The sequence below is a fragment of the Atractosteus spatula genome, chromosome 18 (assembly GCF_055471065.1).
Source record: "Atractosteus spatula isolate fAtrSpa1 chromosome 18, fAtrSpa1.hap1, whole genome shotgun sequence".
Classification (NCBI taxonomy): domain Eukaryota; kingdom Metazoa; phylum Chordata; class Actinopteri; order Semionotiformes; family Lepisosteidae; genus Atractosteus; species Atractosteus spatula.
The window spans coordinates 15,781,824-15,809,568 of NC_142723.1; the positions used below are offsets into that span (position 1 = coordinate 15,781,824).

Here is a 27,745-nt window from a genome sequence, read left to right on the forward strand (position 1 = left end):
TGATGCTGTGTTTTTTCGTACTGCAATTGGAAACAAGGGTCTCGGGTGCGAGAGAGCCGTCTATTTAGTGGAAATAAACCAGATTTTTTTTTTACTTTTCGTACTGGAGAGGGTTCTTTGCGAGCAGTGAAATAGTGATTTTTTCGGGCTTTCTTATCCAGAGGGGACAAACAGACGGCACCATTACGAATCGATCAATAATGACAAAAACACGACGGTTTGCTCCGCCGCCGCCTGCGCCCCCCTCTCTCCCCCGGGCGCGCGTCCCCGCGACTCCGACCGGGACCACAGGTGATCCTCGGCTGGGAGAAAGACGAAGGGGGCGCGCTCGGACGCGCTCATTGCGGTTTCTCAAACAGGCCCCCCCCGTCCCCTCCTCCTGGGTGCGTGCTCGCCACCCCACATGTACTCCCCTCCCGTGCGTGCGCGCTCGCTCGCTTTTTATTAGTGTAGCGCGGATCGCACGCCGCTGCTTGCTTGGTTGTGTGCGCTCTGTGGACGAGGAGAAGATGGTGGCATGAAAAGACGGAGCCACCCCCCCCTTCCCTTTCCCACCCCCCACACGTAACTCGTTATTTTTTTCCCGGGGCAGGACAGCTCTCTGAGGCAGTCGGGCATACGAAAAAGGAGACGCGCACGGCCACATATTGCTCGGGAGTATAAACTGGACCTGCCCAGAAATAAAGGATTTATAAACAGAGATATCACCCCTCGTGTTCCGGCTGTGTAATTGAATTAAACTCCTGATACCGAGAGGTACTTTTCCCTGGGACTGGCTGTCCGCAGGGAGAGACAAGGGGAGGGTATGGTAGTAATTAGAGTGTGTTTTCCACGCTCCAGTCTGCCTTAATGAAGAACGGTGACCTGGGAAAACTTTCATGACAAGGGAAATTTTACGGGAATGACTGCTTTTTCTGTCGGTGGGGGATATTCTTGAAGTTTGAGGATGCCCCTGTCCACCTCTGGTTCTGGAGATACAGAATAAGTGTGGAAATCTTGTGTGACAGGACTTATTTCTGTGCATGCTTTAAGGAGACGCCTGACCTGTGGGATTACACTTCTGTCTTTTTATTTTGCAAACTCTTCCCTTTTTCCTCTATTTTTCCCCCCTCCCTTTTCTGCAAACACAGACACCCACCCAGCCTCTCCGGTTAACCCTGGGATCGGTGCGGTGGGGATCCGGAGTGGCGGTTCAGGAAAATACGGGGCTGTGTTTACAGGAGCAGGCCCTTGTGAATTAAAAGGGAGGTGGGGGGAACCAGCAGGAATTTTGCAGCCGAAAAAACGGAGAGCAATAATGTCCTAGTGTTTTTCACTTGAATTTACTGCTAACTTGGTCGCGACCCGTTTCCAGCGTTTTCATACGCTGTACTTGAGTGGTATTAAAGGAGAAGGCGGGGATTTCACTGCGCGTCAGAAAAAGGGATAAGTGTTTTTTTAAAGTATTGCCAGAACAAACTTCTAATAACAGCAAAAAAAAAGGACGGGAACCTGAAAGCGAGATTGCTTTGTGTCCATGCCTGCGTGTCTGAGGGCAGCCGTGCGGGTAAGCTGAACAACAGCCGTAGCTACTTGTTGCTTTGGTTTGACACATTGTATTTAAAAAAAAAAACAAAATATTTTTAAAAGACGGTCTCGCACTGTTCTTAAACACAAACCGAGGCGGAATATGAGACGTGGATGCGCCGTCACTGTTTTCCGTCTCCAGCTTTCAAAAGGGATCGACTGCCGGGCTGAAGAGGCGAAGACGAGACCGGACCAGGGACCCGACTGCGGGCGCTGCAGCCGGCTTCTGTACAGAACCCAAAGCGGACTGATGGACAGGGGCGACACATAGTTGCATTTCTTTCATTTTTTTTTCCAGGGGAGGGAGGAGGAGGAGGTTGTTTTGGGGGTGCTGGTTACTTTATTCCCTTTGTTTTTGTTGCCGTTGTTGTTGTTGTCGTTGCTGTGGGGAAAAAACAACCCCCCCCACCACAACAACAAACCAAACATTGTTTCATTTCGGTCTTCAAAAAAAAAAACAACACGCTATGATAAGGACAATGTTTTCAGCCTGGGAGGGGGGAAAGCGGTCAGGCAGACCTCAGTCCTCGGCAGTGCACGGAGCAAGTGCTTGAAGAGACAGGAATGCGACTATTGACGCAATATGAGGTAGAAAAATGACCTGTTCAAGACCCTGGGACTCGGTTCTCAAGTACAAGTACACAGCTTGCGCAGAAGACGTCTTAGTGGTTTTGCCTTTGTTTGTTTTTTCCATGCCTCATGTAACAGGGGAATTAAAATAGCAGGAAGTAACTTTTTTTTTATTTTACGTTTTAATTGGTAGTATCATCCTCTCCGACATGGCCTCGCCGCGGCACCAGCCGCTGCTCCTGCGCCACACGGAGGTGAGCTGCGACGCCGGCGGCGGCGGGGTGGCGGTGAAAGTCAACAGCAGCGGCGGCAAGCCGCCTCCGCCGCACCCGCCGCCGCAGCAGCGTGGCCCCGCTAGCAGCGGCAGCAGCGCCGGTGGGGGCGGCGGCGGCTCCAAGCACATCAAGTACAGCATCTCCTCCAGCTGCAGCTCGGGGGAGTCGGGGGTCCGCCGGGCGATGGTGCCGGGGCTGCGGAGCCAGAGGAAGGTGCCGCAGCTGTTCGAGAGGTCGGCCGCTCAGTGGTGGGACCCGGGGTTTGACTCCCCGATCCTGGAGGAAGCCTGCAGGGAGCGGTGCTTCCCCCAGACGCAGCGCCGGTTCCGATATGTACTGTCCTACCTGGCCGCGGCGGGCCTCCTGTGGGGGGTTTATTTCGGGGTCAACCACGACAGATGTGACCCCTTCGCCTTTCTGCTCCCGACCGCGGGCTTCCTCGCCTTCTGCCTGGCGCTCTTCCTCTTCACGTTCACGCGCCTCTATGCCCGGCTGTACCCCCAGGTGTCCCTGCTGCTCATCGTGGTCACGTTCGCGGTGACGCTGGCGCCCCAAGTCCAGACCGCCGCCTTCTCGCAGTCAGAAGTAAGGGAGGAGGATCCCTTGGGGAACCGCTCCAATAGCTCGAGTGGCTCGCCCAGCTCTGGGAAGCTCTGCATCTCGCCCGTGGGCACCTTCTCCTTGTGCATGGAAGTCCTCTTGTTGCTGTACAGCGTCCTGCACCTGCGGCTGTATGCGTCTGTGCTGCTGGGCCTGGGGTACTCTGTGCTGTTTGAGGCCCTTGGGTGCGTCTACATCGCCGAGGACCACCCCACGCTCTACTGGCTGGCCCCCGGCAAGGGGCTCCTGCACCTCTGCGCCCACGCCATTGGCATCCACCTGTTCATCATGTCGGAGGTGCGGTCCCGGAGCACGTTCCTGAAGGTGGGGCAGGCCATCATGCACGGCAAGGACCTGGAGGTGGAGAAGGCCCTGAAGGAGCGCATGATCCACTCGGTGATGCCCAGGAGGGTGGCGGACGAGCTGATGAAGCAGGGCGACGACGAGAGCGAGACCTCGGTCAAGCGCTACTCCACCTCCAGCCCCAAGAGCAAGAAGAAGAAGACCTCCATCCCCAGGGGGCAGATCATCTTCCGCCCCTTCAACATGAAGCGCATGGAGCCCGTCAGCATCCTCTTCGCCGACATCGTGGGCTTCACCAAGATGAGCGCCAACAAGTCGGCCCACGCCCTGGTGGGCCTCCTCAACGACCTCTTCGGCCGCTTCGACAGGCTCTGCGAGGTCACCAAGTGCGAGAAGATCAGCACGCTGGGCGACTGCTACTACTGCGTTGCGGGCTGCCCCGAGCCGCGCGCCGACCACGCCTACTGCTGCATCGAGATGGGCCTGGGCATGATCGAGGCCATCGAGCAGTTCTGCCAGGAGAAGAAGGAGATGGTCAACATGCGCGTGGGGGTCCACACGGGCACCGTGCTGTGCGGCATTCTGGGCATGAAGCGCTTCAAGTTTGATGTGTGGTCCAACGACGTCAACCTGGCCAACCTGATGGAGCAGCTGGGGGTGGCCGGCAAGGTGCACATCTCTGAGGTCACCGCCGGCTTCCTGGATGACCGCTACGAGAGGGAGGATGGCCGCGTCTTGGAGCGCGTGGGGCAGAACGTGGTGGCTGACCAGCTGAAAGGTATGTGGGGCTCGGGAGGGGCTGCACTCCACGCTTCGGGGTTGACACGGTGAGGCAGATGGAGGCGGCGTTCATTTTCACTTGGGCTTTCCTTCGCTTGGGGTCTCTGAAAAACCGGAGTGAAATGAGGTGATTCACGCCGTCGCCTGAAAACGGTACAAGGTTGCTGGTTTATGATGCATCATTTGAATAACTCTGTCTGGATTGGCAAGTATAGCGGTGCAGTTGCCTGGGCAGATTCACACGGGCACAGGATTCTGTCCACAGCTGTTGGCGTCCACCCGAAAATTCTGTCACCCCCTCTTAACATTTCTGCCTTAAGAAGGGAATTCCGTACTTTGTCAGCTTTGGACAACAATCAGATCTTTGTTTATGTAGCGTTTGCATAGCAAGTCAGTCATTGTAATAGGAGTAAATCTCTTATAGTCTGTTAGACATGATCCAATCAGGTTTTATTCATGGGTATCTGTGTAGCATGTTTTCTGTATAATATGCTCCGTTTTCTCTGACCAATATTTAATAAGGTGACAGAATCCTGTCAGTGGTACAAAAATCCATCGCTGGTTCAGTTCCATGTGTTAGTGCTGTTGACTAGCAGGTATAGTGCTGTTTCTACATGCATGTTGCAGAACCTATTCCAGGAACAGGTAATCATAGACCTAGATAAGACTTCCTGTTGGCTATATAGCACCTGTAACTTAACTGACCGCTTCAGAGCAGAAACTCCAGTGTTGGCTTGTTGCCCTTGTAGTAACGCATTCCAGAAGCTCGAATGAACCAACATAATTAAATACAGTAGGAAAAAGTGAACTATGCTGTCAGGCAAAGTCTCAAAGTCCCAAAGCTGCTTTTGGTAAGTGTGTAGTCTAGACCATAAGGATTGAGAGTGCAGCTGATGTTCTGTCTCTACCTCTTTGAATTTTCCTGTAAAAGTGTTTCAGTGTGCCCGCGCTTAGGTGCAGCTACCAAAAGCGTAATGGCATGTCTTTTTTGAAAGATGAATTCATAACTGTGTGAAGGGCAGTTTTTCCCGCCGTAACGTGGTTCCACTTAAACATTAACAGTATACTCGGACAGAGCCAGAAAGACATGCCGTAAAATGCTCAGATAGTTTCCTTTTACATGGGATTGTCGTGTGCTGTCATCTTAGGAAGTTTACAGTCGTAACAGTTTAGCAAAAGTGCCGAACAAGTGATTATCAATGTTTTTGTCCGTAATACCTGGTCAAAACTCACTTTCATCTAGACTATATTTTTTTGCCACAAAATCTATGATCTTCACAATCTCACGCAGGCTTTTGTTAAACCCTGGCCTGGTGAGAGTTATGTGAAACTTGTCTGGCTATTTCCCACCCTTCCCTTCCCTTTAAAGCAGTGGATGTGCACCTAGGGTGGATTGGTGAGTGTGCGGGTGTTCTGTGATTCTCTTTCGGCTCTTCGGCCTTCAGCTGTTCAGTAGAGCATCTGGCTGCTTTTTGAAGCTGCCGGCCGCTCGTGTGAGCAAGCACTCTGGACAGATCTGTGCCAAGCGAGGGAGCTGCTCTGTCATCAGAAACGTCAGCTCTCCAAGCACTGCGCGTACTGTGGTGTCAGACCCAAGTCATGGAAAATGGCAGGCTGCGTCTTTTTTTTTAAGCTTTTGCTTTTAATAGAACGTGTTTTTTATGGCCATGTCGGCTGTAATTTGTGAATCGTAGAAATTCCCATGGAGGGTTTGCGAACTTTGCTTGCTTGAGACATTTAGTATGTTTGATTAAGGCACTGGCTTAAGTTATGGAGAGCTGGTATTGGAATTGAGGAAGGGCTGTCTGACAGCAGTGCCCGTTTGAATAATTTTGCTAAAAGTAATGCCAAAAGGAGGATTAAATCAAACACTGAAGACAGGCAAAAATTAAAAAATAAGTCTCTTGCAAATACTGTTGCTATCCTGCTCATCCAGAGCTAAGAAATGTTCAGCGCAATTAGCGTTAGATGTAAAACCGGCCAAGGGAGTTAGTGGAGTTGTCTTCTGCTTCATGCTGGAGAAATGTTACACGTCTCAGAAAAGGAAAAATGGTTTTGTAATTCTGGGGAGTGTGAATTCCTGTGAACTGTGCTTTAGTGGTCTGAATTGCTCTGTATCTCGCTGTAATGTCATGACCTGTTGGTGATTGGTTTTACAGGGGCAAAGTTTTATACACACGAGAACAAGTGTCCTACATCAGAGAGCTGTTATTCAAACTCTCTGATTAGGAGTTTGATGACAACGCCTGGTTTGACTGTTGACTTGTGTGTAAATCGAGGTTGTTCCATTGAGCAGGAGAACTTGTGGGCTAAGCTGTGGCAAAGCCTGCAGTTAATAAACTGCCTACTGCATTCCTCACCGTTTACGCCCGTCATTTAATACAAGAGTGATGCGACATCCTTAATTTCCAGGAAATGTCAAGGAAAGATGACAAAAACATTGCAGTCTTCATCTCCAGCCCGTTTCTGCGTTTGCCTCCACTTGGCGCAGGTTGTGTGTGCGTGTGGACCTCATGCAAAGGAGCTTCTTCTGAGTTTGCGGAAGGCCCTTTTATTTCTGACCCCACGCGACTGGTGATTGTTTCTGGGCTTCACGGTGGAGACGAGTGCCCAGGGCCGCACTGTTTTCATGTCGACCTGTGCGTGTTTATACAAGTCTATTTTTATCGTTTTGCCTGGAAAGTACCTGGCTTCGGTCTGTCGGCAGACAGCGGCCAGACTCCTCCTGCTCCGAAGGCACGTTGAAACTGGAGAAATCTGGGTAGCGAGTGCGGGCACAGCCTGAGCACACAGTGGGAGCGAAGTGGCCAGCGAAAAACAAAAGGCGGTATAAAGTCTGGAGCCGGCTGCACCCGGAGTCCTGCGCTACAGCAGTGCAGAAGAGCTCGAGGCTGAGAATCCCTTCTTGTGTCAGAAATTAGGTAGAAGCTCACCAGTAGGTAGTAAACAGGATTTGGTCAGTTACGTAAACGTTTGGGCTCTTTTCTTTTGTCAGGAACCTAAAACTCGCATTACGGAACAGGTCTTTATTTTTATCCCAGGAAAATGGCGTGTTGCCCTTGTGGTTTCCTTGTGTGTAGGAAGAGCTCAAGAGCTCCGAAGCCCGGATAGTTAGTTGTGTGTCGGAACGCAAAGACGACACTCGATCTCCCCTATGTTGAATACACGTGAGAGAGGGGTTGGAGGGGAGGGAGGTTTGAGCTGCTCGACTCATAGGGCCCTTTCATTTCTGATGTTTTGAATCAGGAATATGCCTTTGGCTCCGGTCTTGCAAGATAAACCCCCATCATGAAATAACAGCAGGTATCAGGGTGCCTTGAGTGGCGAACATGCACAATGGTTGCTTCCAGTCTTGGGTTGCAAATTTCAGCTGTAGACTTGTGGACCCGAGACCTGATTTTCGAATATCACTGGGTAACGGCCAGAGGTTCAGTGAAGAATTCAGCTTTGAGGCTGCGTTTTCTCTCTCGTTATTCTGAGCATAATTGAGTTTTAATGCCAATTAACTTGTTTTAATCCGTTTTCTGCCATTCGATAAAGAAAAATGACCACCTTGCGCTTTCTGATTTCTGGCATTTTCCCCCACCGGACCCCCGTGGGGGTGGTGTTATTAAAGAAGGGATCGCCTTCGCGATTCTGCTGGTTCAGGGTGATTGAGATTTGTTTTTTGTTCATGTGATCTGACCTTCTTTAACCTCAGCGTGCCCTGTTCCCGTTTCAGTTCTTTCTTTTTTCTTACAATGTTGTATTTATTCTAACTTTCCAGTCTTCCATTTCAAATGTTTTTCTACACTCGGAAACGTTGCTGAGTAAAACTGCTTTAAGGATTTTTTTTTCTTGTTTTGCTTTCTTGAGCTTGCGATACCTCTTTCTAGGAAGGGGCTTCGAGAAGTCTCTTCGGAAGGAACTGAGGGGACAGCGCCAGTGTCCTCAGCTTTTTTCTTCACGTGCAAAACCAGAACAGCTCTTCGCCCTGAGAAGGGTGGGGGTGGCACCTCTCATTTCTGTGATTCCCTGACAAAATGAGGTTTACCAGCAGTTTGGATTGCTTGGTCTTTCTTCAGGAGATTGAATTTGTGATGGTGTTCTCAGACACTCAGCCTGCCAGCCTTCCTCCAGGCCATAGGAGTAAAATCCTTTTATTGATTGAGGGAAACGCTTGATCTTGAAGGAAAAAGATCTTGAAGAACAAAAATCTGGATCTGCATGCTGTGTTTTAGTAGAACTCAACAACACTCCTTCAGGACAGAAATGATCGAACTTGAATAGAAATGACAGAATCGGTGTTGTGCAAGAATGAAGCTGGAGACATCTTCTGACGTCTTGCCCAGGAGAAAAAAGTGTCTCCCTAATGCAAAACCTTAGTTTCCACATTGACCCAACACTACTGTAAGTACTGAACAGTACTGAATAGTACTGAACAGTACCATTGATGATTTAAAGGTGGAGAAGAAAGGCGTTTTCGTAAACTGCTTGCTTGGTCCATCAGTCAGTCTGAGTGAGTGTGTGCAGGTCCCGAAGCTTTTCAGTTGAATTTTCCAGGTAGTTTGAAACACCTGTGGGTTGCGTGACTGAAACTGCTTTTCCACTTGACCTTGTTGGTTGAACTAATAAAAGCTTGAGTTTTATATTGTTTAGCTCCTGTTAACCCCTGGCTAGCTGAGAGCCACAGGGTTTGTTTCAGACACCTCTGGGCTCGACAGTGCTACAGTAATATTAGTGGAAGTGAGATCTCCTGCTCGGGTGATCTCAACTTTTATAAGGATGAGCAGGCAGGAAGTAGGAAGAAGAAGGGCTTGAAGTGCAGGCGAAGACCCCCAGCGGTCCCATGTGTTTCTTATCCATGTGGGAGCTATAGTGGGAAACCAGAAGGGAAAGAGGACAAAGCAGAGCTTGGGGAAACTCAAGAATGCTTTAGACGCGGTGGCAGCTGGCGCATAAGCTTATTCCGCGGACGTGGTAAAGAGCTCACCGATTTGCTGCGCTGATCCTGGGGATTACCATTAGATGACATCTTGTGCAGGCTGTTGCTCTCTAATCCGAGCTTGTTTGACTTCGGTGTTGGGGAAAAAAAACAGGCTTGTGCTGGATACTGGGATCTTCTTTGAAGTGGTTTCTTTTCAGCAAGGTGCTTATTCAGACATCTTGTGAGCCTCCTGTTTGCTCTTCGGAGTTTCCAAGTAAAGCTATTCAGCTAGGGGGCAGCGCAAAGTGAGTCGGTACTGTAGGTCTTGGTGTGCTGAGGTCATCTCTCACTTGCCATGCTTGATGACAATCTAACATGAATGAAATGTACTGTTTTTTTTAATTCATCTGAAATGAACTTAGAAGTGTGACATATGAAATGAGTATGAAGTTGCAATTTGCCATATTATTTCGCATTGCAATCTTTTCAAACATCCTTTGCCAGCAACACACTTCTTTCTTTTAATTAAGAGATCTGGGACAAAATCCTTTAATGGATCCCCGGTCACGCAGTCCTGTCCATGTCCGGTTGTCTCAGGGTAATACTTTTTAGGGACTCTGAATGGGTGTTTAGCCAGAGGGGGTCTATGACAAAATCTGTTTGACAGAAATCCCTTTTATCCCTGTTCTCCTTTCTAAAGTAGAAGAGATAGCTATTTTTTCTTCAAAAAGGGTGCAGCTTGTCGACAATTGTCTAGCTTTTGAAACTTTTTCTAACCTTTTTAACTCCCCAGGGGCCTTTGTACTGCATAGATCGGTTAGAAAATGGAAATTTACGTTTAGCTGTTTGTCCTGTGTTTTTATTTAAATAAAAAAATTAAGCTTTGAAACTCTTTCATCAGGGAGAGGAGGAGGAGGGGTCCGGGTATCCTGTTGATACAGATCGATGCCTTCTGCATCGCTCTCCTGTCTCCAGCCAAGATCGGCAATGCAGGCCAGATGTAATTCAAACCAGCAGGGTTCTGGATGCGTGGCTAACCTGACACATTTCACAATGTGCTGGTTTTCCGCCGGGAGACTCTGAGTCATTGGCTTCTCTTGGTTTATATTTCAATTTGCAGGATTTTCAGTAAAAGGCCAACGCGCAAGAGGAGTAAAAGGCAGTGGAGAGCACTGTGGCATTCCTAAGACCCACTGTAACTAGCTGGCAAAAGAGCCAGCAGCCACCAGCAGGCAATTCATCTTCTGAGGTCAGAAGCATTCCAGTCCTTGGCAGAACATCTTTACTTACCGAGATGTGCTCACTTTTCATTCGTCTCCATTGCCCGGTGTGTTCAAGGGCATTTTTCGAGGTGTAAAACAAAACTGAAATGCATGCCGCCGCGAGATCAAAGTCGCGCGTCTGGGATGTTTCGGCCTCGCGGCCATAAGGCGAAATCGGCATGTTGTGCGGTTGGCGTTCCTGGTCTTATTTTAGGGGAGCAAACAGATAAGCTATGCCGTCGGCTGAGTGCAGCGAGGGGGGAGGGGGGCGGCTAACTTGAGCTACAGTCCGTTAAAAGCGCTTTTAATGACAACATGACTACACCGCTCACAACAACAAAAGATCAATTAAAGCTCACTGTAACCTAGACGTTAACTGGATTTCTTTTTGCAGTTTTACTCCAGCCGTTTTATGGAGGTTGCAATTACACGAGCCGGACTGGAACGCTGTATGCATAGTCTCATGACCCCAGATGGCCACGATAACGCCCGTCTTAAATGACAGAATGATTCTGGTAATTTTACAAATTACAAAGCGAATCATTTGAAATCCACTAACTGCAGCGTGTGAACAGCTGGACTGGAAGTAATGAAACAAGACAAATGACACAGGAGTGGAATGAGCCCTGCTTAGTCGTGTGTCGTGGAAGCTCGTTTCTTTGGTTTGGGATATTTTCCGTTTGGGTGTTTCAGTGCTCTTCTTAAGTGAGGTTGGAGCAGTTTATCAGTTGGCAACTCCCACTCAGTGGGGCCACATTCCTGGAGCTTGTGTAGGGTTATCTTCAGATCGCGAGAGCATAAATACTTGGAAAAAAGTTATTTCTGATGGGGCAATACCTAAGGCAGCGAGAGTGGACCAAGAAGATACCAGTGAGAAGAAATGTACTCTGTAGTTTCACATCGAGTTGTTTGTGTGAAATGAAGTGGTGAAAGTTAAAGAACCGCTGGCGATGAAAGAGGGTGGTGTTGGCACACGCATGTATCATTCTGAAGAAAGTGCAACTGGAAACCCGGTGTTTAGCACAGAGAAATTGTTTAGAATTCTGTGTCCTCTCAGCACTGGAATTACAGGTATTGTGAGTCTTTCTAGGAACATTTGTGCGCTGAATAGCTTGCTACAGAATTCTGACAAACGCTTCATGGAGATCGCACGCATTCTGGGGAGCGAACACCTTGTACCGTGAAATCCAACAGTTTGTACAATGTGTTCATCTCTTCCACGTGTTTTTGTTTTTAGTTGGCATGTCATCTTCAGGTTAGGATTAGAGAGGACTGAAGAGCTGGTCTGATGAGTTATACAATCCCAGATCATTAATCTTAATTATGTTTAGCCTTGCTGTTACTTGAGTGTCAGAAATGCTTTTCTGCACTGTTATTGGCTCACTATACTTCTTATATAGGTGTAAGAAAAGCTCTTCTACGGTACAGTGTATATTATTGCTTTGCACCATGCCTGCATTTTATTGTAGACACAAGTGCTTTCTACCTTTTTGACAGTGAGAACTCAGTCTGTGAAAAAGCCTACTCAGCAGCCAATACCAAACTGTCTGCTATAACCCTGTTATTATGTTCTTCATCAGATTTGTATTCCCAGCTGGTTTCATTTTGAGTAAGGATCACATTTAGTGATAGAAACTGTACTTTCACTTTTAGAACTAAGCATAGAAAGAGAAATGCCATGGGTTGCAGATTTGACCGTAGTACTGTGAATGTATAGGCAGGGTATTAATAATTAATCCACATGGATTATGACTAATTATGTGGAGGAGATGCAGTACCACGTTGCAGTCATGGGCAGGGGTTTTTCATGTCCTTTATAGGCAAAATGTTTTAAATTACAGTGTTAGGAATCTATTTTGGAGGTGTAGGTTTGTGCTGAAATTGAAAGTTTTCCAATACACCACTAGTTTGCAAGAATTGCCGTGTAAAATCCGAGTTTGAAACTATGAAACTACTTGTGGGAAAATCCGTAAGAAATTTTTGGGAAAAGGTTCTCGGCTGTTTTTTTTTTACATTTCCTGCCTCACCTGCGTTGTTAAAGTATCAAACCTTTCATTAAGAAGGCTGAGCGATGTCGTTGGAGAGCCCTTCCAGAACATGAGCTCAAAGTCGAAGAGCTTTGGAGAGGAAAAGTATGGTATAAATGTTTCCAAGACAATTTCTCTTTCTTTGTCAGCTTGACATTTTGCTGCATGGTTTGTTTTTGAATTGCATGAAACCCTCCTCTCAACAGCAGCCTGTTCCTGTGAGAGATTTTTTTTTCCGTCTCCCTGCTTAACCGTATCAGTTTAAATACTGCTGAAAATACACACTTTGATTAGATTCCTTGTTGAGGTCTGCCAGGTGTGTGGTTAGCCTGTGTACTTTTCAGTTCACAAGTGTATATTGCAAATATTTGTACATGGACTAGTGACTTCAAAGAGAATTGTAAAACTAATTCCCTGCAAGGTCTTTTCAACAATGTGGAAGCAGTGTGACTTCAGCCTGAAACAATGCAGGATAGTCTAGCCCAAAAACGATATTGGCATTGTATTTAATATAGCCACCTTCCATTTAGTAGTCTGTTGTCTTTCTCAACTTATCTTCTGTGATTTGATTCAGTTTTTCTTAAAGATGGATGACCCAATTTTAAACTGACAGTTTTTTGCAGTTTGTGACTATGAGCTCCTCATAGTCTTTTAGTATACCGGTCACTGGAAGTACAGCTTTTAAGAAGTCATCTGTAATATGGAGAAGTTAATCTTTTGATGGTTTTCACAAGGGTATTTGTCTATAGTGGTTTATTCTGTAGCAGAAATTTCAAAAGCAAAGTGCGTTCCTAAGACATTTAGCGCTGTAGAGGAAACTAGCAGTGAAGGAATTCAGAAGGTGTAGTCCTTGGAAACACTCCTTTGCCTGGGGTGTATTCTGTATCATTCAGTGAATAGGCTGTTCATAATTTCGGGACATTATTGAGTTAAAGGGAATGCTTTTGATTCTGATAGCCTCAGTGGGAGTTATTTTTCCTTAATAGGATAATTTCATCAGCTATCGTATCTTTCCAGGCATTGTAGAAGCACTGTAGATTCAATTATACCATCGCCTGGACTCCAGAAATACATAACGAGTGCTTGTGTTGGATCGAGACACTGGCATCTACTGCACCTCTGGGTAGGCCTTGAGGTGTGTAATTGACAAGTTGTTGCATGGGCCTGGTTAAACTCAATCCAGAATGATTCAGTGCGGTGTGGCTCCCCGTGTCTTGCTCAGTATTGAATATCGAATCTTGTGCTGTTCAGGATTCAATATTTAATGCTCACTATTTAGGCAAGCAGTTCCTGCAGCACAACCTATTGGGTTCCACTGGTTTCTGATGGAGCCCTGTGAGAGAAGCCACTATCCGCTTCTTCAGCAGCCTCTGGGTTTGGAATAATATTATCAAAAGTGCAGAGAGGGAGGGAGATAAATGGTGGTGCTCTTTTATTGACTGCTAAACAAAGGGGAGAATTGGATTTTCCATTGGATGTAGAGCTCTTCACACTCTGTGCATGCATGTTTCAGCTGTCCATAGTGGAGGATCTGCATACAGAGGCAGAATCCTTGAGTGACTTTGACTGTTGCAGAATCACCGAATCGCCTCATTAGTGAGAGCTGACTGCGGACAGGTGGTTTAACCTGTTGAACGCGAGGCCTGGTGAAAAACGGCCCAGGCAGCTCTGTGGCACCAGTGTGTTGAACCAGGCTGCACCGCGTAACCTCGGGTAGGCTCCCCAGCAGTCCCTAGTGACGAATCGAGGTTTTGTTTAGACCTCAGCAAGTGTGGCGTAGATGTCCAGCACAGTACATTGAGAAATCAATAGGGAGGACCAATTCTGATGTTCTGTGCAGGGGTGTGCGATGCAGTGATCAGAGGGAACATGACTGCACTGTGCTGTATCAATCAGCTCCATTGATCAACCACACTTCCTCCCGACGTGACCGCACTCCAACAGGACAGCATGTCCTCTGGCTGCTCATGAGACAGCGGCTTGCCTGTGAGATGAGAGTGTGATGATGATGCCAGGGTTGCTGTATTTAACATCCTCGGGGTCACATCTGTGGGGTGAGCTGGCAGGACATGGGATTCTACGGTTCAGAGGCCAGTGAACAGGCGTGTTGGTCCGGGCAGTGTGAGAGGAATGGACCTAAATCCCATTTGTCAGTGTCTGCAGCCTGGTGCGTAGTGTCACTCTGGCTTCCAGCGGTGTCCAGGCATGCCAGTAGCCTGTAACGTGTCCTCTTGTAGGTGGCAGCAGATCTGGTTGTTGACAAATGCAAATGAGAATACGGGCTCCACGTAGAGCAGGTAAAAGCTAAAGTATCAAAGGAGCAGAAGGCCTTAGAGAGCACTGTGGCCTTCCTAAGAGCCCAAAATGAAGTGTTGGCCCAATAACAACAACAAAAAAAGATTTACAAGGAAAACTCCAAACTTTTTAAGAGCGTTGCAGTTGGAATGGAAAGTTGGGAGTTTCTTTGGATGCCCAGTGTGCGTAGGAGACTGGAAGCCCTGGTATGGGAAAGACGCAAAAGAAAAAATATGCAAACTATCCGTGTGGTTTCCGAGCTCTGGCTGTAGCCCAGAAACTATCCGAACTGAGGGTGTTTAAGTGTGCTCGTTAGAACGTGCACATCAGAGCAAACGACCGCTAAATGGGCACATGAATAATGTATTAGCAATAGTGCATGGAAACTCAGTGGCTGCACTAAAAACTGCTGAGCTTTAACCAGCGTCATCTTGGAGGAGTGTCTCTTGACTCAGAGGCACGCGTGCCTCTGGGGGGGTTAACGAGGGGAGCCCTCGTTTCTGACCCCCATCCTGCTCGTGTTTTTTGGAAACCACCCCTGCGCTTTATGCACTGATTGATCTGTAGAGTTGAGTGTACACTGCACGCGGGTGTTTAAAGGTGGTTTTGTTGTGTGCTTGTGTGCACAGTAGGGAATTCGAATACCGTGTTCAGCAGAGAGACCAAAGATGCTGCAGGTATTTGAGCACTAGGTGTGGGTGAGCGGGAGGGGAGGGTAACCAGCAGCACTGCTGCTCGCGGCTCCCTGGCCCCACTCCAGCTGCCTGCTGCTGAATGTTTTATAGCTGAACATTTCTCAAGGATTTCCCACAATAGATGCCTGTGTGTGGTGGGGGGGGGAGGGGGAAGGACAGGCCCTGAGCTCGCTCTGGATTGCGCGGGGTCACACTCCCGCCCAGCTCCCCTTCCCCAGCGCGAGGCTGCTCTGGCTCGCCCCGTTCTCGGGCTCTCTCCGGGCCGGCGAGGCGCGAGGGGCCGGCCCGCGTTCTCGGGCGCGCTCCGGGCCTCCCTCCTCTCTCCGGCGGCTCCGCCTGCAGGACTACGGCGCGGGCGCTCTCGCCGCAGCCCTCGTTAACCGCTGGAGCCGGCCGGCCCCGCTCCCGGAGGGGGGGGCCGGATTGTTTAAAGAGTTGTGGGAAAGATCCTGCACAAAACAACAAGAGCTCCTGGGAGCTGCCTAATGGGCCTGACCTGTGATGCACAAAATACAGAGACTTGGTCTGGATCCCAGGCTGGTGCAGAAGGGTGGGGGGGAGGGGTGGGGAGGCTGCTTATACGAGACCAAAACTGACGTAAATGAGCCTCGGGAAGTAAGTTTGAGTGGTGCAGTTTGTCAGCGTGAGAGATGCAGGCTCTGAGATCTCGGACCGGATTTTGAAACCCCTTTTGATCCAGAGGCAGCCCCTAATGCAGTCAGTTTCCTTCCTTCACCGATGGCTTTATTCCATCTTTAACCCTCCCGTGTCAGAGTATACAACCCTCCCTTGAAAGACTGATACCTTGTTGTTGCATCGTAGTGCAAAGTTTTGGAAAAATGCTGTGCCACACCCCCCCCCCCCCCCAGTAATGCACAGACTGTAATGTTTTGTTTTTTCCAGTAAGGATTTTGTCTGGCCATGATCGAGATCCTAGTGTTTCTCTCTTGCAATCTTCTCGCTATAACTGTCTTCTCTGCTTGGTAGGTAGAGGTGCCGACTGAGGAGGCTGCTTATTAAGCTCTTAGACAAGCAGCTGCGTCCCAGAGTATTGTGTCCAATTTGCAGAAGAACGATTTCCCTGTGAGGAGCTCTTTCGAGGGCAAAGCCCTTTGAGCAGGTGATGCAACTCGACAGACTTCAAGTTCAGCTCAGGACAAAGGTTGAAGGAGGCTTTTTGCTGTTGTGTTGAGGGCCTAGACAGTCATAAAGGACAAATCCAGTGACAGACCAGTGATATTCAGGTTTATATACAGAAATCAGTTGACTATTAAAGGTTAAATTACCATTCAGGCTTTAAAAAAAAGTTACGCAATACACGGATTAGACCTCACCTAGAATATGTGCCATTCTTCTCTTTGCAGTATTAAAAGGACAGTGCTGCTGTAGAAAGTTCAAAGGATATTTTGGTCCCAAAGGAATACCATACACATTGGAGGAAATTGGGAGGGGTTTTGATACAAGCGTTAAACATCCTGAAAGATTGTGAAAAGGTGAACCCAATGGGTTACTTAATACTGAGCGGCTAAACGCAAGGCAGCAGCTGGCGGCTGCGAGCGGGCTCGGGAGCAAGAAGAGCAGGCACTTTGTTTGCACCGAGGTTGTTGTGTGTCTCTGTGTTGTTGAAGCCAATGGCCTGCAGCTCTGGATTGTCAGTTTGGCACACTACCAGACAACCGCACAAAGTACAGCGGATCGAAGGGGCCCCTCTCGTTTTTTGCCCCCTTATGTTTTTATTCTCGCTCTTACTGTGCAAACCTCTCGCTAACGGAAGCTTTGTCCTGGTTTGCGGAAAAGCCGAGCTGGCCTGAGGTACAATAGCAGCCTACGCATGCCGACGCAGCTACCTGCTTGAACTGCTAAGCTACAACACTGCACCTCGAGGGCAAGTAGGCTCCATCAGGAGGTTAACACCCTAGCTGAGCACAGCTTGTACCCACTGATGCAACTGGAGCCAGTTGGCATGGCGTAGGTTAAAGATGCGACAGTGTTATCTACACTGCCAGCCTGGCCTCAGGACTCTTGCTGCTCTAGGGCCATGCATGCTGTTCCATGCTGCTGCCCAGTTTCCTTTAGCCCTGAAGTATGAGGTTTAGCCGAAGAGCTCATTCAGGATTGCCTTGGTATAGACGGCTTGTGACAATGGATTCAGTCCATTTTGCTTGTGCATTTTGGGGTGGGTCACCAGTCCCCAGGACTTGCCCGTGCTGTTTATTTAAGCATCCAAATGAGTTGGCAGAGGTCTGAACCGTGGCTTGCTTTGATCGACACGCCTGCATTTTGCTATGCAAAGCAGTACTGTCCGTTCTCGTTTCCGAGTCGGATGTCCTGTTGGGATACGAATGTCCTTTCACACCTTGGGGAGTTGCTGAAGGCCGCGAGGGGTGTGGGCTGGCTCCTGGGGCCGGCTGGCCTGCGGACATGCAGAGTTTTGGATGGAAGGAATAGAATGACTTGGTTGATCCCAAGTGTGTGCTACAGAAACCGCCAGGTTTTTTTGCCTTTGACATGCCGCGTACAAATTACCGCTTAACGTTCTCACAGTTGTGTGCGCCAGCGGTAGATGTTAAGGCAAAGTTGCCCAGATCCTGCGTGTCCTTCATGGGGGTCTAGCCCCCACCCTGTGGAATTTGATTGGTTTAGGGGGGCTGGCCAGTGAGGCATTGCAAGGCTACAGCATTGAGGTAACAGATGAGCACCCTAGCAGCTGCAGTGTCCTAATATAGCTGGGTACTACACAGGCAGCCTTTGCAAGACGGAAGACTGTGCTTCAGCAGACGTGCTTAGAGTCATGTCATTTGCGTTTTTTAACATCTCCAGGATCATTAAATACAGTACCTGTGGCTATCCAGAAAAATGAAAAGGTGAGCTTTGTGCTTATTGGAGATTGCTTTTTGTCTTGTCACACTGCAAGTTGTAAGTCAACAGTTAACCATACAAGGCCATGTGATCCACCTCCTTTTTTATGTGTGTAGTTAATAAGTGCTCAGATGCTCACTGGGGTGCCTTAGCTGATAGCCTTCACTGAGGATTCTCAGAGGATTTGCGATCCAGTCTGTACTTCACTCCTGTTTTCTCAGTTTAACAAAGGATCGCTTAAGAATGTGAAACGGGAGGCAGGCTCTTCTCCTCTAAAAATAAAAATCTTCCCAGTCAAAGGGGAAGAAGCAGCATCGCCAAGCAATACTTGCCCCTGTTCATTTTAGAGGTCACCAAACACTGCAGTCTGAAACCCTTTGGGTTCCAAGGCTTCTGATGATCTCTTTGCCTGTGTAAGTGTTCACATGGCGGTATGAAAGAATGTATGATGAGCAGAAAATAAATAAAAACCGAGTGCCCTTCATATCCGCTTCTTCTGAAATAGGCCTGTTCTCTGACTGTACAGGATCTTTTCCGCAAAGGGCAGTTTTTCTTCTGGTCCGTGCAGCTTCCTTTGGCACGGGGGGGTGTCTTTTTCACTGGAGAGACCTTCAGAAAATGCACATGTGCTCTGCTCGCCCCACGTTGTCCTTCCCGTGGATAGCGTGTGTTCTCTATGAGGCCCAGCAGCTGCGGATTCACACGTCTTAAAGCACAGGTGAATCCAGGAGGTTTTGTAAGTCTGTTGTCCTCCTTGGTCATCGATTTCTTCCATTTTGTGGAAAAGCTGCCTGCTGCCTGCCCTTAACACCACTGTTTGTTTTGTTTTTTACGTGCATTTATTATAAATGAATTGTGTGCCCCTGTTTTGCACCTTGTTCAGTTATTCTGTTTTCTTCTTTGACATCTTCAATAAAGAGCCTGAGCTTTGGGAACAGGTTAAGAATACCCCCCATATAACAGTCTCCTTGGAGCCAGCAGTTTACCTGCCATTGATTTTACGTAAGAAAAGCATAGCCTTAAATCTCTGCATGATCTGATTAAACTGTGGGCAATTAACCAATTGAAGACGGAGTTTACGGCACAGAGCCCTGGGTCTTATCTGATTAAAGGGAAGTGATCATTTCCAATTTTTGCGTCTCGGAGTCTTTTGTGAATTGAGCTGCAGTGGCTGTCATAAGTATTGATCCCCTTGGATTTGTTCACATTGTATCGTGTTGCAATATGGAACTGTGAAGTATTCGATTGGGATTTTTGCCACTGATTGACATGAAACACTCTCATGTCAACGTGAAAGCAAAAGTCTGTCCATGCTACTAAACTGTAAATAATTTATTGCATAAGTATTCACCCCCTCCCCTTGAATCAGTGTTTGGTAGAGGCGCCTCTAGCAGAAATTCTAGCTGTGATTTTTCTTGGAAGAATCACAGAGACATTGAATTCTGGGGGACAGTCACCCTCGGATGGAAGATGCTCGTGTGTTGGAGCTACTTGGGCCAAAATGATTCATTCACCCGGTGAACCCAGTTCAGTCTTTGGCTGCTTTATTGTTGTTTTTTTCGTGAGGCGTTGCCGACTTTAAAAGGATGAGGCGTTCAGACTGAAGAATTCACGGCACCTCAGTGTGTGTTTTTGTTCGAAAGCGGGTGGGCATCTGTCCGAGGGAGCCTCACACCTCTGTTCCGGATTGCGCTGTTGTTCCAAACGCGGATCCAAAGGGATTCAAATATTCAGTTCATGCAAGTGGCAAAAAAACTGCATTTGCGCCACTGTTGGATTTGAATCCGTTCTATCCTATTTGTTTATTGGAACAAATTGGAAGTGTTTTTAGCTTTACGTATAAGGTGAATAATAATAAATTGAAATCCCTTAATTTGATGAGTATTTGAAACGCCCCACCTTGCCCTGCTGTGTCTTTTCTTGCGGTTCTGTACAGTTATGCCGGTGTAGAAGTCGGTCTCGCCCTGAAAAGCGAGGTTCTGCATCCGTCGTCACCTCCCATCTCGAGAGTCTCAGGGGTCCACGAAGGGCAGCAGGAGCACATGTGAGGGTTAGCTGGCTGTGAAGAGTAACGCTACAGCTGTGGAGTGTGATGGAAAACGGCTGAAAGGTCACAGCGACATCCCAGAAAAGCCGTAGAGGACTATGTCTGAGGAGCTGTGGGAGCTAGGGGTCCAGTCCTTTGTGAAAGAGACGTGAACACAAAACACTCTTCAGGTTGGAGGTTATTTGAGAAACCTCTCATCTCCCCTAGGAAAGGATATTCTCTACCAGTTGGCCTATACCCTGTTGCATGCACTTTCTTTTGTATTTTTCTATGAAAACGATCATCTTTTGTTTAGTGTCTGCGAGCTGCTGTGAGCCGTTCAATAACCAGGAGCGAACCAGCAGAGAAGAAATTGCAGGAGACTACAATGACTCAGTGTTTTTACATTGGAATGTAATTTAACCGGGCCCGATTGGTTATTTCACTCAGCCCGTTAATTAGCGCGCTGTGCTTCCTCTGTTGATGGCCGCTAACAAAAGTTCTGTCATATCTTCTTAAGGCCTTTGAGCAGCCGTTCTTGAGTTCGCTCATGAGCGGGTAGAATAAAGGGCTTCTTTAGCTTAAGAGTATTGGAGGGGTTGCAAATGGCAGGAAGCTGTTTGGCCAATCTGACTCATCTGGTAGATGGCAGCTGTGTGATCCAAGAATCTCATCCAGCTGTTTCTTGAAATAAGCCAGGGAATTGGCTTTAATGCGATTGGGTAGCGTGTTCCTGGCTTCCACATCCCTCTGGGTAAACCACCTCCTGCTCTCAGAGTTAAATGCTCTTCCCTGTTTCCCCTTGTGCACTGCTGTGAGTTTTGCTGTTCATTCCGATGAAGTTCTCTGGCTGGAATTTGTCGGTGCTTGTGAGGACGCTGTTGATTTGGATCCGTTGCCCTCATTGTGTTTTCTGTACAATACAAAAAGGTGCTGCCAGTCTGGGGCCTTCCCTGAAAGCCCCAGAATGCTTTTGCATGCTCATTTGTTGACTGATTTTATTGCAATGATATATTTTCACAACATGGTGACTGAAACCGTACAATAAAATGAGCAGGACATGCACTGTACACTGTAAATGGAAATTTTTCTGCAACAAAAAAAGTTAATCAGAGTAGATAAGGAATAGGCTTAACACAGATCTTAATGTTACCTGACGTTAATTAGTTGACTTAATTGTGTGATGTTATAAATAAGGCCTAACTAGTGCTTTATACAGTTTAATACACAAATTCCGTTTATATATCCTAACGTGTTTGCCATTACTTTCCTACAGTACATTGTCTAGCAGATGTAAATGATGCATTAACATTAAAACCAAAGCCCTTTTCCCCCGCACAAGTGATCATTTCTCACTCAGCATTTCAAATTTTGTATTCATAGATTATTTTTGTCACCTGCATGCAGAACCCCGCAATTGTCTATATTAGCGATCATCTGCCAGGTGTTTGCCCAGACCTGAATTTTATCTAAATCTTTTCAAGTTTTGTTGGCTGCTTGTATGGTATTTGCTAAACCTTCTCTTCCAAGGTGTGATCTGCAAACCTGTTTACTCACATAATCTAGATTACTGCCACAAATTAAGAAGAGCAGGGGTGTTAATACAGACGCCTTAGTCCTTACTTTAATGGATTTCTCTTTGGCCTGAAGCACAATGAGTGACCTCACCTATGCATTTAAGATCTTTAGCACAGTAGTTCCTGGGAGGCTTCTCTTTTTTGCTCTCAGGACTGCAGGAGGTCAGTTTAAAGGTGAATTGATAAAGTGATCTTGAGATTACTTGCAGGAAAGCTATATTCTCAAATCAAACCCTGATTCCCTAGAGTCGTTTCTATAGTGCAGGGAGTGTCTATGCCAAGTCCTGGCTGTGCCTCTGACAGCTCAGGCCATACAAGGCAGCAGCTTTCTGAAGCAGAACCTCCCTCCCTATTGCTCTGCGCCAGCATAGAGCCAGACACAGTGTCCCCTGCTCTGCTGCCAGCCAGCTGATTCTAAGCAGAGCGAGCACGGCACCTTCCCGACTCCAAACATGCCAGCAGACAATCCCAAGAGCTCCGGTTTCCTGTCATATTTGAAAAACACTGCATTCTCTAGAACAGTCTCTAAACAGTTAGTTGAGCGTTGTGAGAACCCCATCCGAAGCTTGTGTGGAAACAAAGTCTTCGGCACATTTAATCAGGTACAACAAGAACACCCTCTCAAAGAACGCGTCTTCCTAGAAGCTTGGTCTTCAATGTAAAATTCTCTCTGCAGTTGTTAGCAATCCTCTGTGTATTGTATTGGCATTACAGTACAGAAGACAGCTGTCTTTTTATAGTCTGATAGATAATCTGGGACAGTAGGCTGAATTTAAAGAATTAAAAGCTGGGAGTGCAGAGGTTTGCCTCTTGTTATGATCTTACTGAGATGAATACCCATTTTGCTTTTTTCCCCATTTCTATGCTTTTTTTCTCCTGTGGCATGACCTGTGACCAAGAGCTGTGGGCTGTTTATTGTGAGGAGACCAGCAAACACCTTAACATGCGGTTCCGTGTCCTGAAACACTATATAATACTGATACTTTATACATCATCAGAATGTTTAGAGAGATATTGATGACTTCGAAGCTGTTTTAATTCTTCCCATCAACTCGCAAAAGCCAACTTGCTGTGTTTTTGGGAGTGCGTCATGCCACATTTGTAGCCTCAAGAGACTGACGGGTTGGTACTTATCAGTGGGACTCAGATGCTTGGCTTTTGCACACTGCAAAGGTGTGTGTTTTTCTGCTATGTAGGAAGTCTTGCAAATTCAAACATATGCCATTAGTGTAGAGCGAGCAGCAAGGAGATAAGATAAACAAGCATTTAGCTTCTGCCTTCCCAGAACTGGAGCATCAGCCTCACAGGTCAAATAAAGTGCTTTGTTTTTAGGTGTACTTTTTTCATCTCCCCTTGTTTAAGATGAGCAGCAGTAGGCTTTGCTGTCCCTAGGTAAATTAGCATGGCTGTGGATCCCCACAGTGTCAACATGGCTACTGTGGGTTTGCCATTTTGCTCTGAAACAGGCTTAAGAGCTGAGTACTCAGGACTAAATATTGTGGTGTGGCAAAAAAAGTGCTTGCCTGACCATTGGTTGAGCTCTGTAATTATGGGTTTGAGTCTAGGTCATGCATGGGTTATGTCACTAACTGACTGTGACTGGGATTCCCCGGCTTATGTCACTAACCGACTGTGACTGGGATTGGCTGAATTCTGCTGAGGGTAGTGTTGCATTAGTTGGCCAGAACACCCTTAGCCAAACAGTGACCCCAGCTGCTTTCAAGTTTGCGGTGCGGTCGCGGAGGAACGTTCTCGACATATCAAGACCAGCTCGAGGGGCGGGAGAGTTGAAAGACGGCTGGCACTTCCTCGTCCTCGCCAGTCACGAGCCTCACAGCCATGAAAAACCACTGGCTGTTTTCAAATTAGGTGAGCAACATAATTGGAGATTTTAAATTTTAAAGAAAAAAAAAGAGAAAACCAGGCCGGGTTATTTATGATGTTACCAAAAACCTTGGCATGACTCATTCCTATGATGCTGCCTCTGGTCTCTGACTGAGTGCTCGGACGCTTTCTGCATCCAATGGCACTGCTTGCTCCGTCTTGAGTCGGCGAAGAGCCTGCTGGTTTGTGTGTCCTTGGTTGTCATATATGGGGGGCTGGCTGAAAGGTAACTCCGGGTTAAACCTGTTGTATTGCCGCACTGCTGCCACAGCACTCCTTTGGGATTTGGGAGTTCTTGCCAGCGCTCGCTGTGTGGGTGGCTGCAGGGGTGCGGCGGCTGTCGTCTCGGAGTCGTGTTAGGCAGCCCTGTGGACTACCGACGCCACGTGGCCTGAAGAGCAAATGCTGGAGTGTGTAGGAGGGAAGCCAGAGTTGTCATCGGGCTACAAGAGCAGTTTTGGTGCCGATATTCTTATCGCGGCTGTAAAAAGTGCTCCCACCGTTAAGAGCTTTTGACTTGAGCCTGACTGTTCAAATAGTAACTGTGAACCAGAATGGCTCCCTGGTTCCCAGGAAGAGGGTTGTCTGTTGTCACAGGGCAGCTGAGCTGTTACTCTCTGAGGTCTTACCCTATGGGTCACACAGACCGTTTGTTCTATCACACTACCACCAGCACAGGCCATTCTTCTTGGGCTGCGTAGCCCAAATACTTCAGCTGGTTTTAGGTTTGATGTTCGGAAGGAGGATGTTGCGATTAGCCTAAAGAAAACAAAGCCAGGTGAGAGGATTGTTTAATGTTGTTATCCAAAGCAAAAACATTGTTGCTTACGAGTCCAGCTTTACAAGATGCACTGTAGATCGTGTTCAGCTCCCTGAGCAACAAGTGATTCACTGAGCACTGATTCACTGAAAAAAGTGAAGGCGACTGAAAGGCGCTGGAGTCTTAAAGACACTGGGCTTATAAACAGATTTCCTAACTCCGCGGCTTAATGTGGATGTTGCACAACGCCGGATAATCGGGAGGGCTTGGCTGTTTCTCTTTCTGATTGATTGAAGCCTGGCGCTATCACGCTGGCACCTCACACTCCAGGGCGGGCGGGGGAGGGACAGCCCTGTGTGGATTGAAGGGATCAAGCAGCTGGAATTGTCACTGGAAAGGCTGCAGGGCAGGGGACTCCTGGCTTCCTCTAGAGCTCTGACAGCACATGCACATGGGAGCCAGTGGGCATGCCAGGGGCAGCCACGGTGAGATGTTGGGAGGGAATGGCCTCTTCTGACCCGTTTCTCTTCAAGAGAGACGTCCGCTGGGCTGCAGCAGGAATGCTTTGCTGCTGGTTGCAAAAGAGGTGTGTAAAGAGAGCAAGAACAGAATTCTTCCTATGGCCCTTTTTCTAACATTGTCCTCTTTGTCTCCCTGTCCATTTAAGATATGTCAAGTTACTAATTCAGTCAGTCACTCTGTGGATATTAAAGATGTGGTCATTTCTTCAGGTTAGAGATATGCCACCAATTTGTCCCTTCAGTCAGACAAAATTAGCTCTAAAAATCTTGTGGTTAAAAAACTGAGGGCAGTGACCAAATGTCCTTATTTTTAATTGGAAGCCAGCTGCAAGGTGGGAGATCCTGAAAGATGCGAGTTCTTCGCCGTGTTCTGTAGCACACTCCTTGCTAGTTGCCAAAGAAGTCGTCTTTGATGAACTGTAAATTGATAAACCCATGAGAAGTGACTTTTTTCAGGAGCAGTCTCACTGTGGGCTCAGTTCTAGGATGTTTACCTGCTGTTTGTCAGTGGTGGAAATGGATTCATGGATTGGACCATCTACTTGGCTCTGCTGAGATTAGGGCATTAGTGGGCTTTGGGCACAGAGAGAACTGGGCTGAGCCTGTGTTAGCAGCCTATGGACCAGTGTGAGTGTTGTCACCCCTTCAATAATACTTAAAATACTGCTCTGGAGCTGCATTCCCACGACACAATGCTGCTAACTCCCAGGGGAGCAGAATTGATTATTTCAGAGCAGTTATCGTTCCCTGGGACAAAGCTGTGCCTTTTGAGGTCTCATTAAGGCTGTTAGACAAATTCCTTTCCGCTGAGAGTTCTGCTGTCTTCTCCTATGAGGTCATGCTTGTCTGGCCTAATTATTTTCGCCATTCTGTTTGTCCAGACACCTCTGCCTACATGGTCGTCTTCTGTTCCCTTTCACCTTGTCTTTCCGCACCCTGCTACGAGAGACTGATTTTTCAAATTCGCCAATTTTGTTTCAGTCTGTAAATCTGGAACGTGCCTGTTCTTCACTGCGAGTGCATGTCGCTTACATCCCCAAGGGTTCCCACGTGAGTCACCTATCGGGAGGAGAGGAGACCCACTTACTCTGTCCGCCGCATACAACAGCCACCAAAGTGACTTGCTGCAGCCTTTGAGGGGTCTCTAAACCAAGCAGTCAGGACATGAGTTTAAGATCTCATCTGAAACCGAAACATGTCATCTCCTGTTGCGCGTCATCTCCTGTTGACTTGTTAATGCCTGGTTGAGGGTAAGGTCTTTTTGTCCGATTGGTAAAAGAGAAGGAAACAGGCCCTAACCAAATTAAAATTGGTAGGCGTCCGGTAGGCTATTTTAGTTTTGGTTTGTGCATGGTTTGACCCCTGCTCTGTAGGGGCAGTCCAGAAGGAAATGTGTCCTGGTCAGGCAGCTTTGAATCTCCTTTCCACATGCTGAGCAGACATAGTTCTGCTTTTCTTTGTAGCTTTATTGTGGTCAGTCTTGGAGGTCACTTTGTTTCTGGCACAGCTGTAAGATTATCGCCACGTGCTTGTGAAATAAGTTCTGTGGGTCACGAATTTTTAAAGCGTGTGGAAATCGTCAGGAATGATTTGCGTATCGCTCTTCCCAATGAAGGCATCCATTTCAGGGCTGATCGTCTCAAACCCTCTCCTGCTGCATTTCTGGGTTGTTTGCACGGTAGTGCACTTATCACATGAAGGTGGAAGTGAAAGATACCCAAGAACTGGCAAGTACTGGCATGCTCTGACACCTTCGGCATGCTTCAATTGCCTTAATGGCATTAGGCGAGAACAGTCACCGAGTGCAAAGTTCTGACATGTATCCAAATTGAAATAAAAATAAGCGTGCCTGAATTTTTCCATAAAGCCGTTTTTCCTGACTGAGCTGTACTGGGTTAGAAGAGTGAGAGAGGCCAAATCTATTGAGAGGTATTTCGCTGGCCTTCGTTCAGTGCTGCATGACTAGACACTGTCCCAGTGTTCAGGACAGCATTAGCAGTGTGCAGTAATAGCACATGCGATGGACAGCCTGCACCGATGCCCAGTCAGCTGTTCCTGCGGGGACGGGCCGGACTTGTAGCTGTACAGCGACTCGTTCCCAGGTTCACTGCAGTCACTGTAACACTCAGAGCTCTCCAGTGAGGTCTCATCTTCCACTTCCAGGGCATCTTGTGAAAAAGGCCCGGCGTCGGGGATCTATTCCTCCGGAATAGAAGCCGTTGGTGTGGACAGGCGTCCCGGCTCTGTGCACACCCAAGCCCTCTCCTTGCAGTGAAGTGACAGGCCTCGCGCCGTGGGGCTCCTCCTGCCCTGAGTCACCCGCCAGGCCTGCTCCTGGGGCGTGGAGCTCGGCTTCCCGCGTGATGTATGAGGGCAGGTCCGGGGCACGCTCTGGGTCAGAATGATTTGCTGCGTTTGCTGGGCCCATTAAAGAGCGCTGGGGATGAGGTTTTTTTCACACACGGACGCTGCGCCCACACAAATCAGCTCGCGTGCTCTGCAGACGCTGATCACTGCTGTGCAGTGCCTGGGGTTTGGGCTGATTACAACAATTTCCAGTTGAGAAACAAAACAGTGAACGCTTAAAGTGCTGCGAATAGCCTGTCTTTACCAGTACATTGACAGTACCGTGTATGCTAGCAGTTTTAGGAAAATACATTTAACGTATTGGACATTAACGGAGAACTTGAAGTACATCCAAGATAACACTGCACTAAAGCCTTGCACAGCCTAGCTTGCAAATGGTTCTCCACTTTGACCTCATCTGCTACAAATCCTAACTTTTCCTGCCACGCTTTATCGCAGTTTATCACAAGTACCTGGACTTCTGTACAGGTGA

The 27,745-nt window shown here is 47.8% G+C and overlaps 1 protein-coding gene across 1 annotated transcript in view; it reads left to right on the plus strand.

Moving 5' to 3' along the window:
* Positions 1-605: 605 nt before the first annotated feature.
* The window catches only part of LOC148818690 (adenylate cyclase type 9-like), a 55,079-nt gene continuing 27,939 nt past the window's right edge, over positions 606-27,745 (plus strand). The window contains exon 1 of the mRNA XM_088936285.1: positions 606-4,092. Within this exon, the coding sequence (XP_088792411.1) occupies positions 2,346-4,092 (1,747 nt within the window). The 5' untranslated portion in view covers positions 606-2,345. The remainder of the gene's footprint in view (positions 4,093-27,745) is intronic.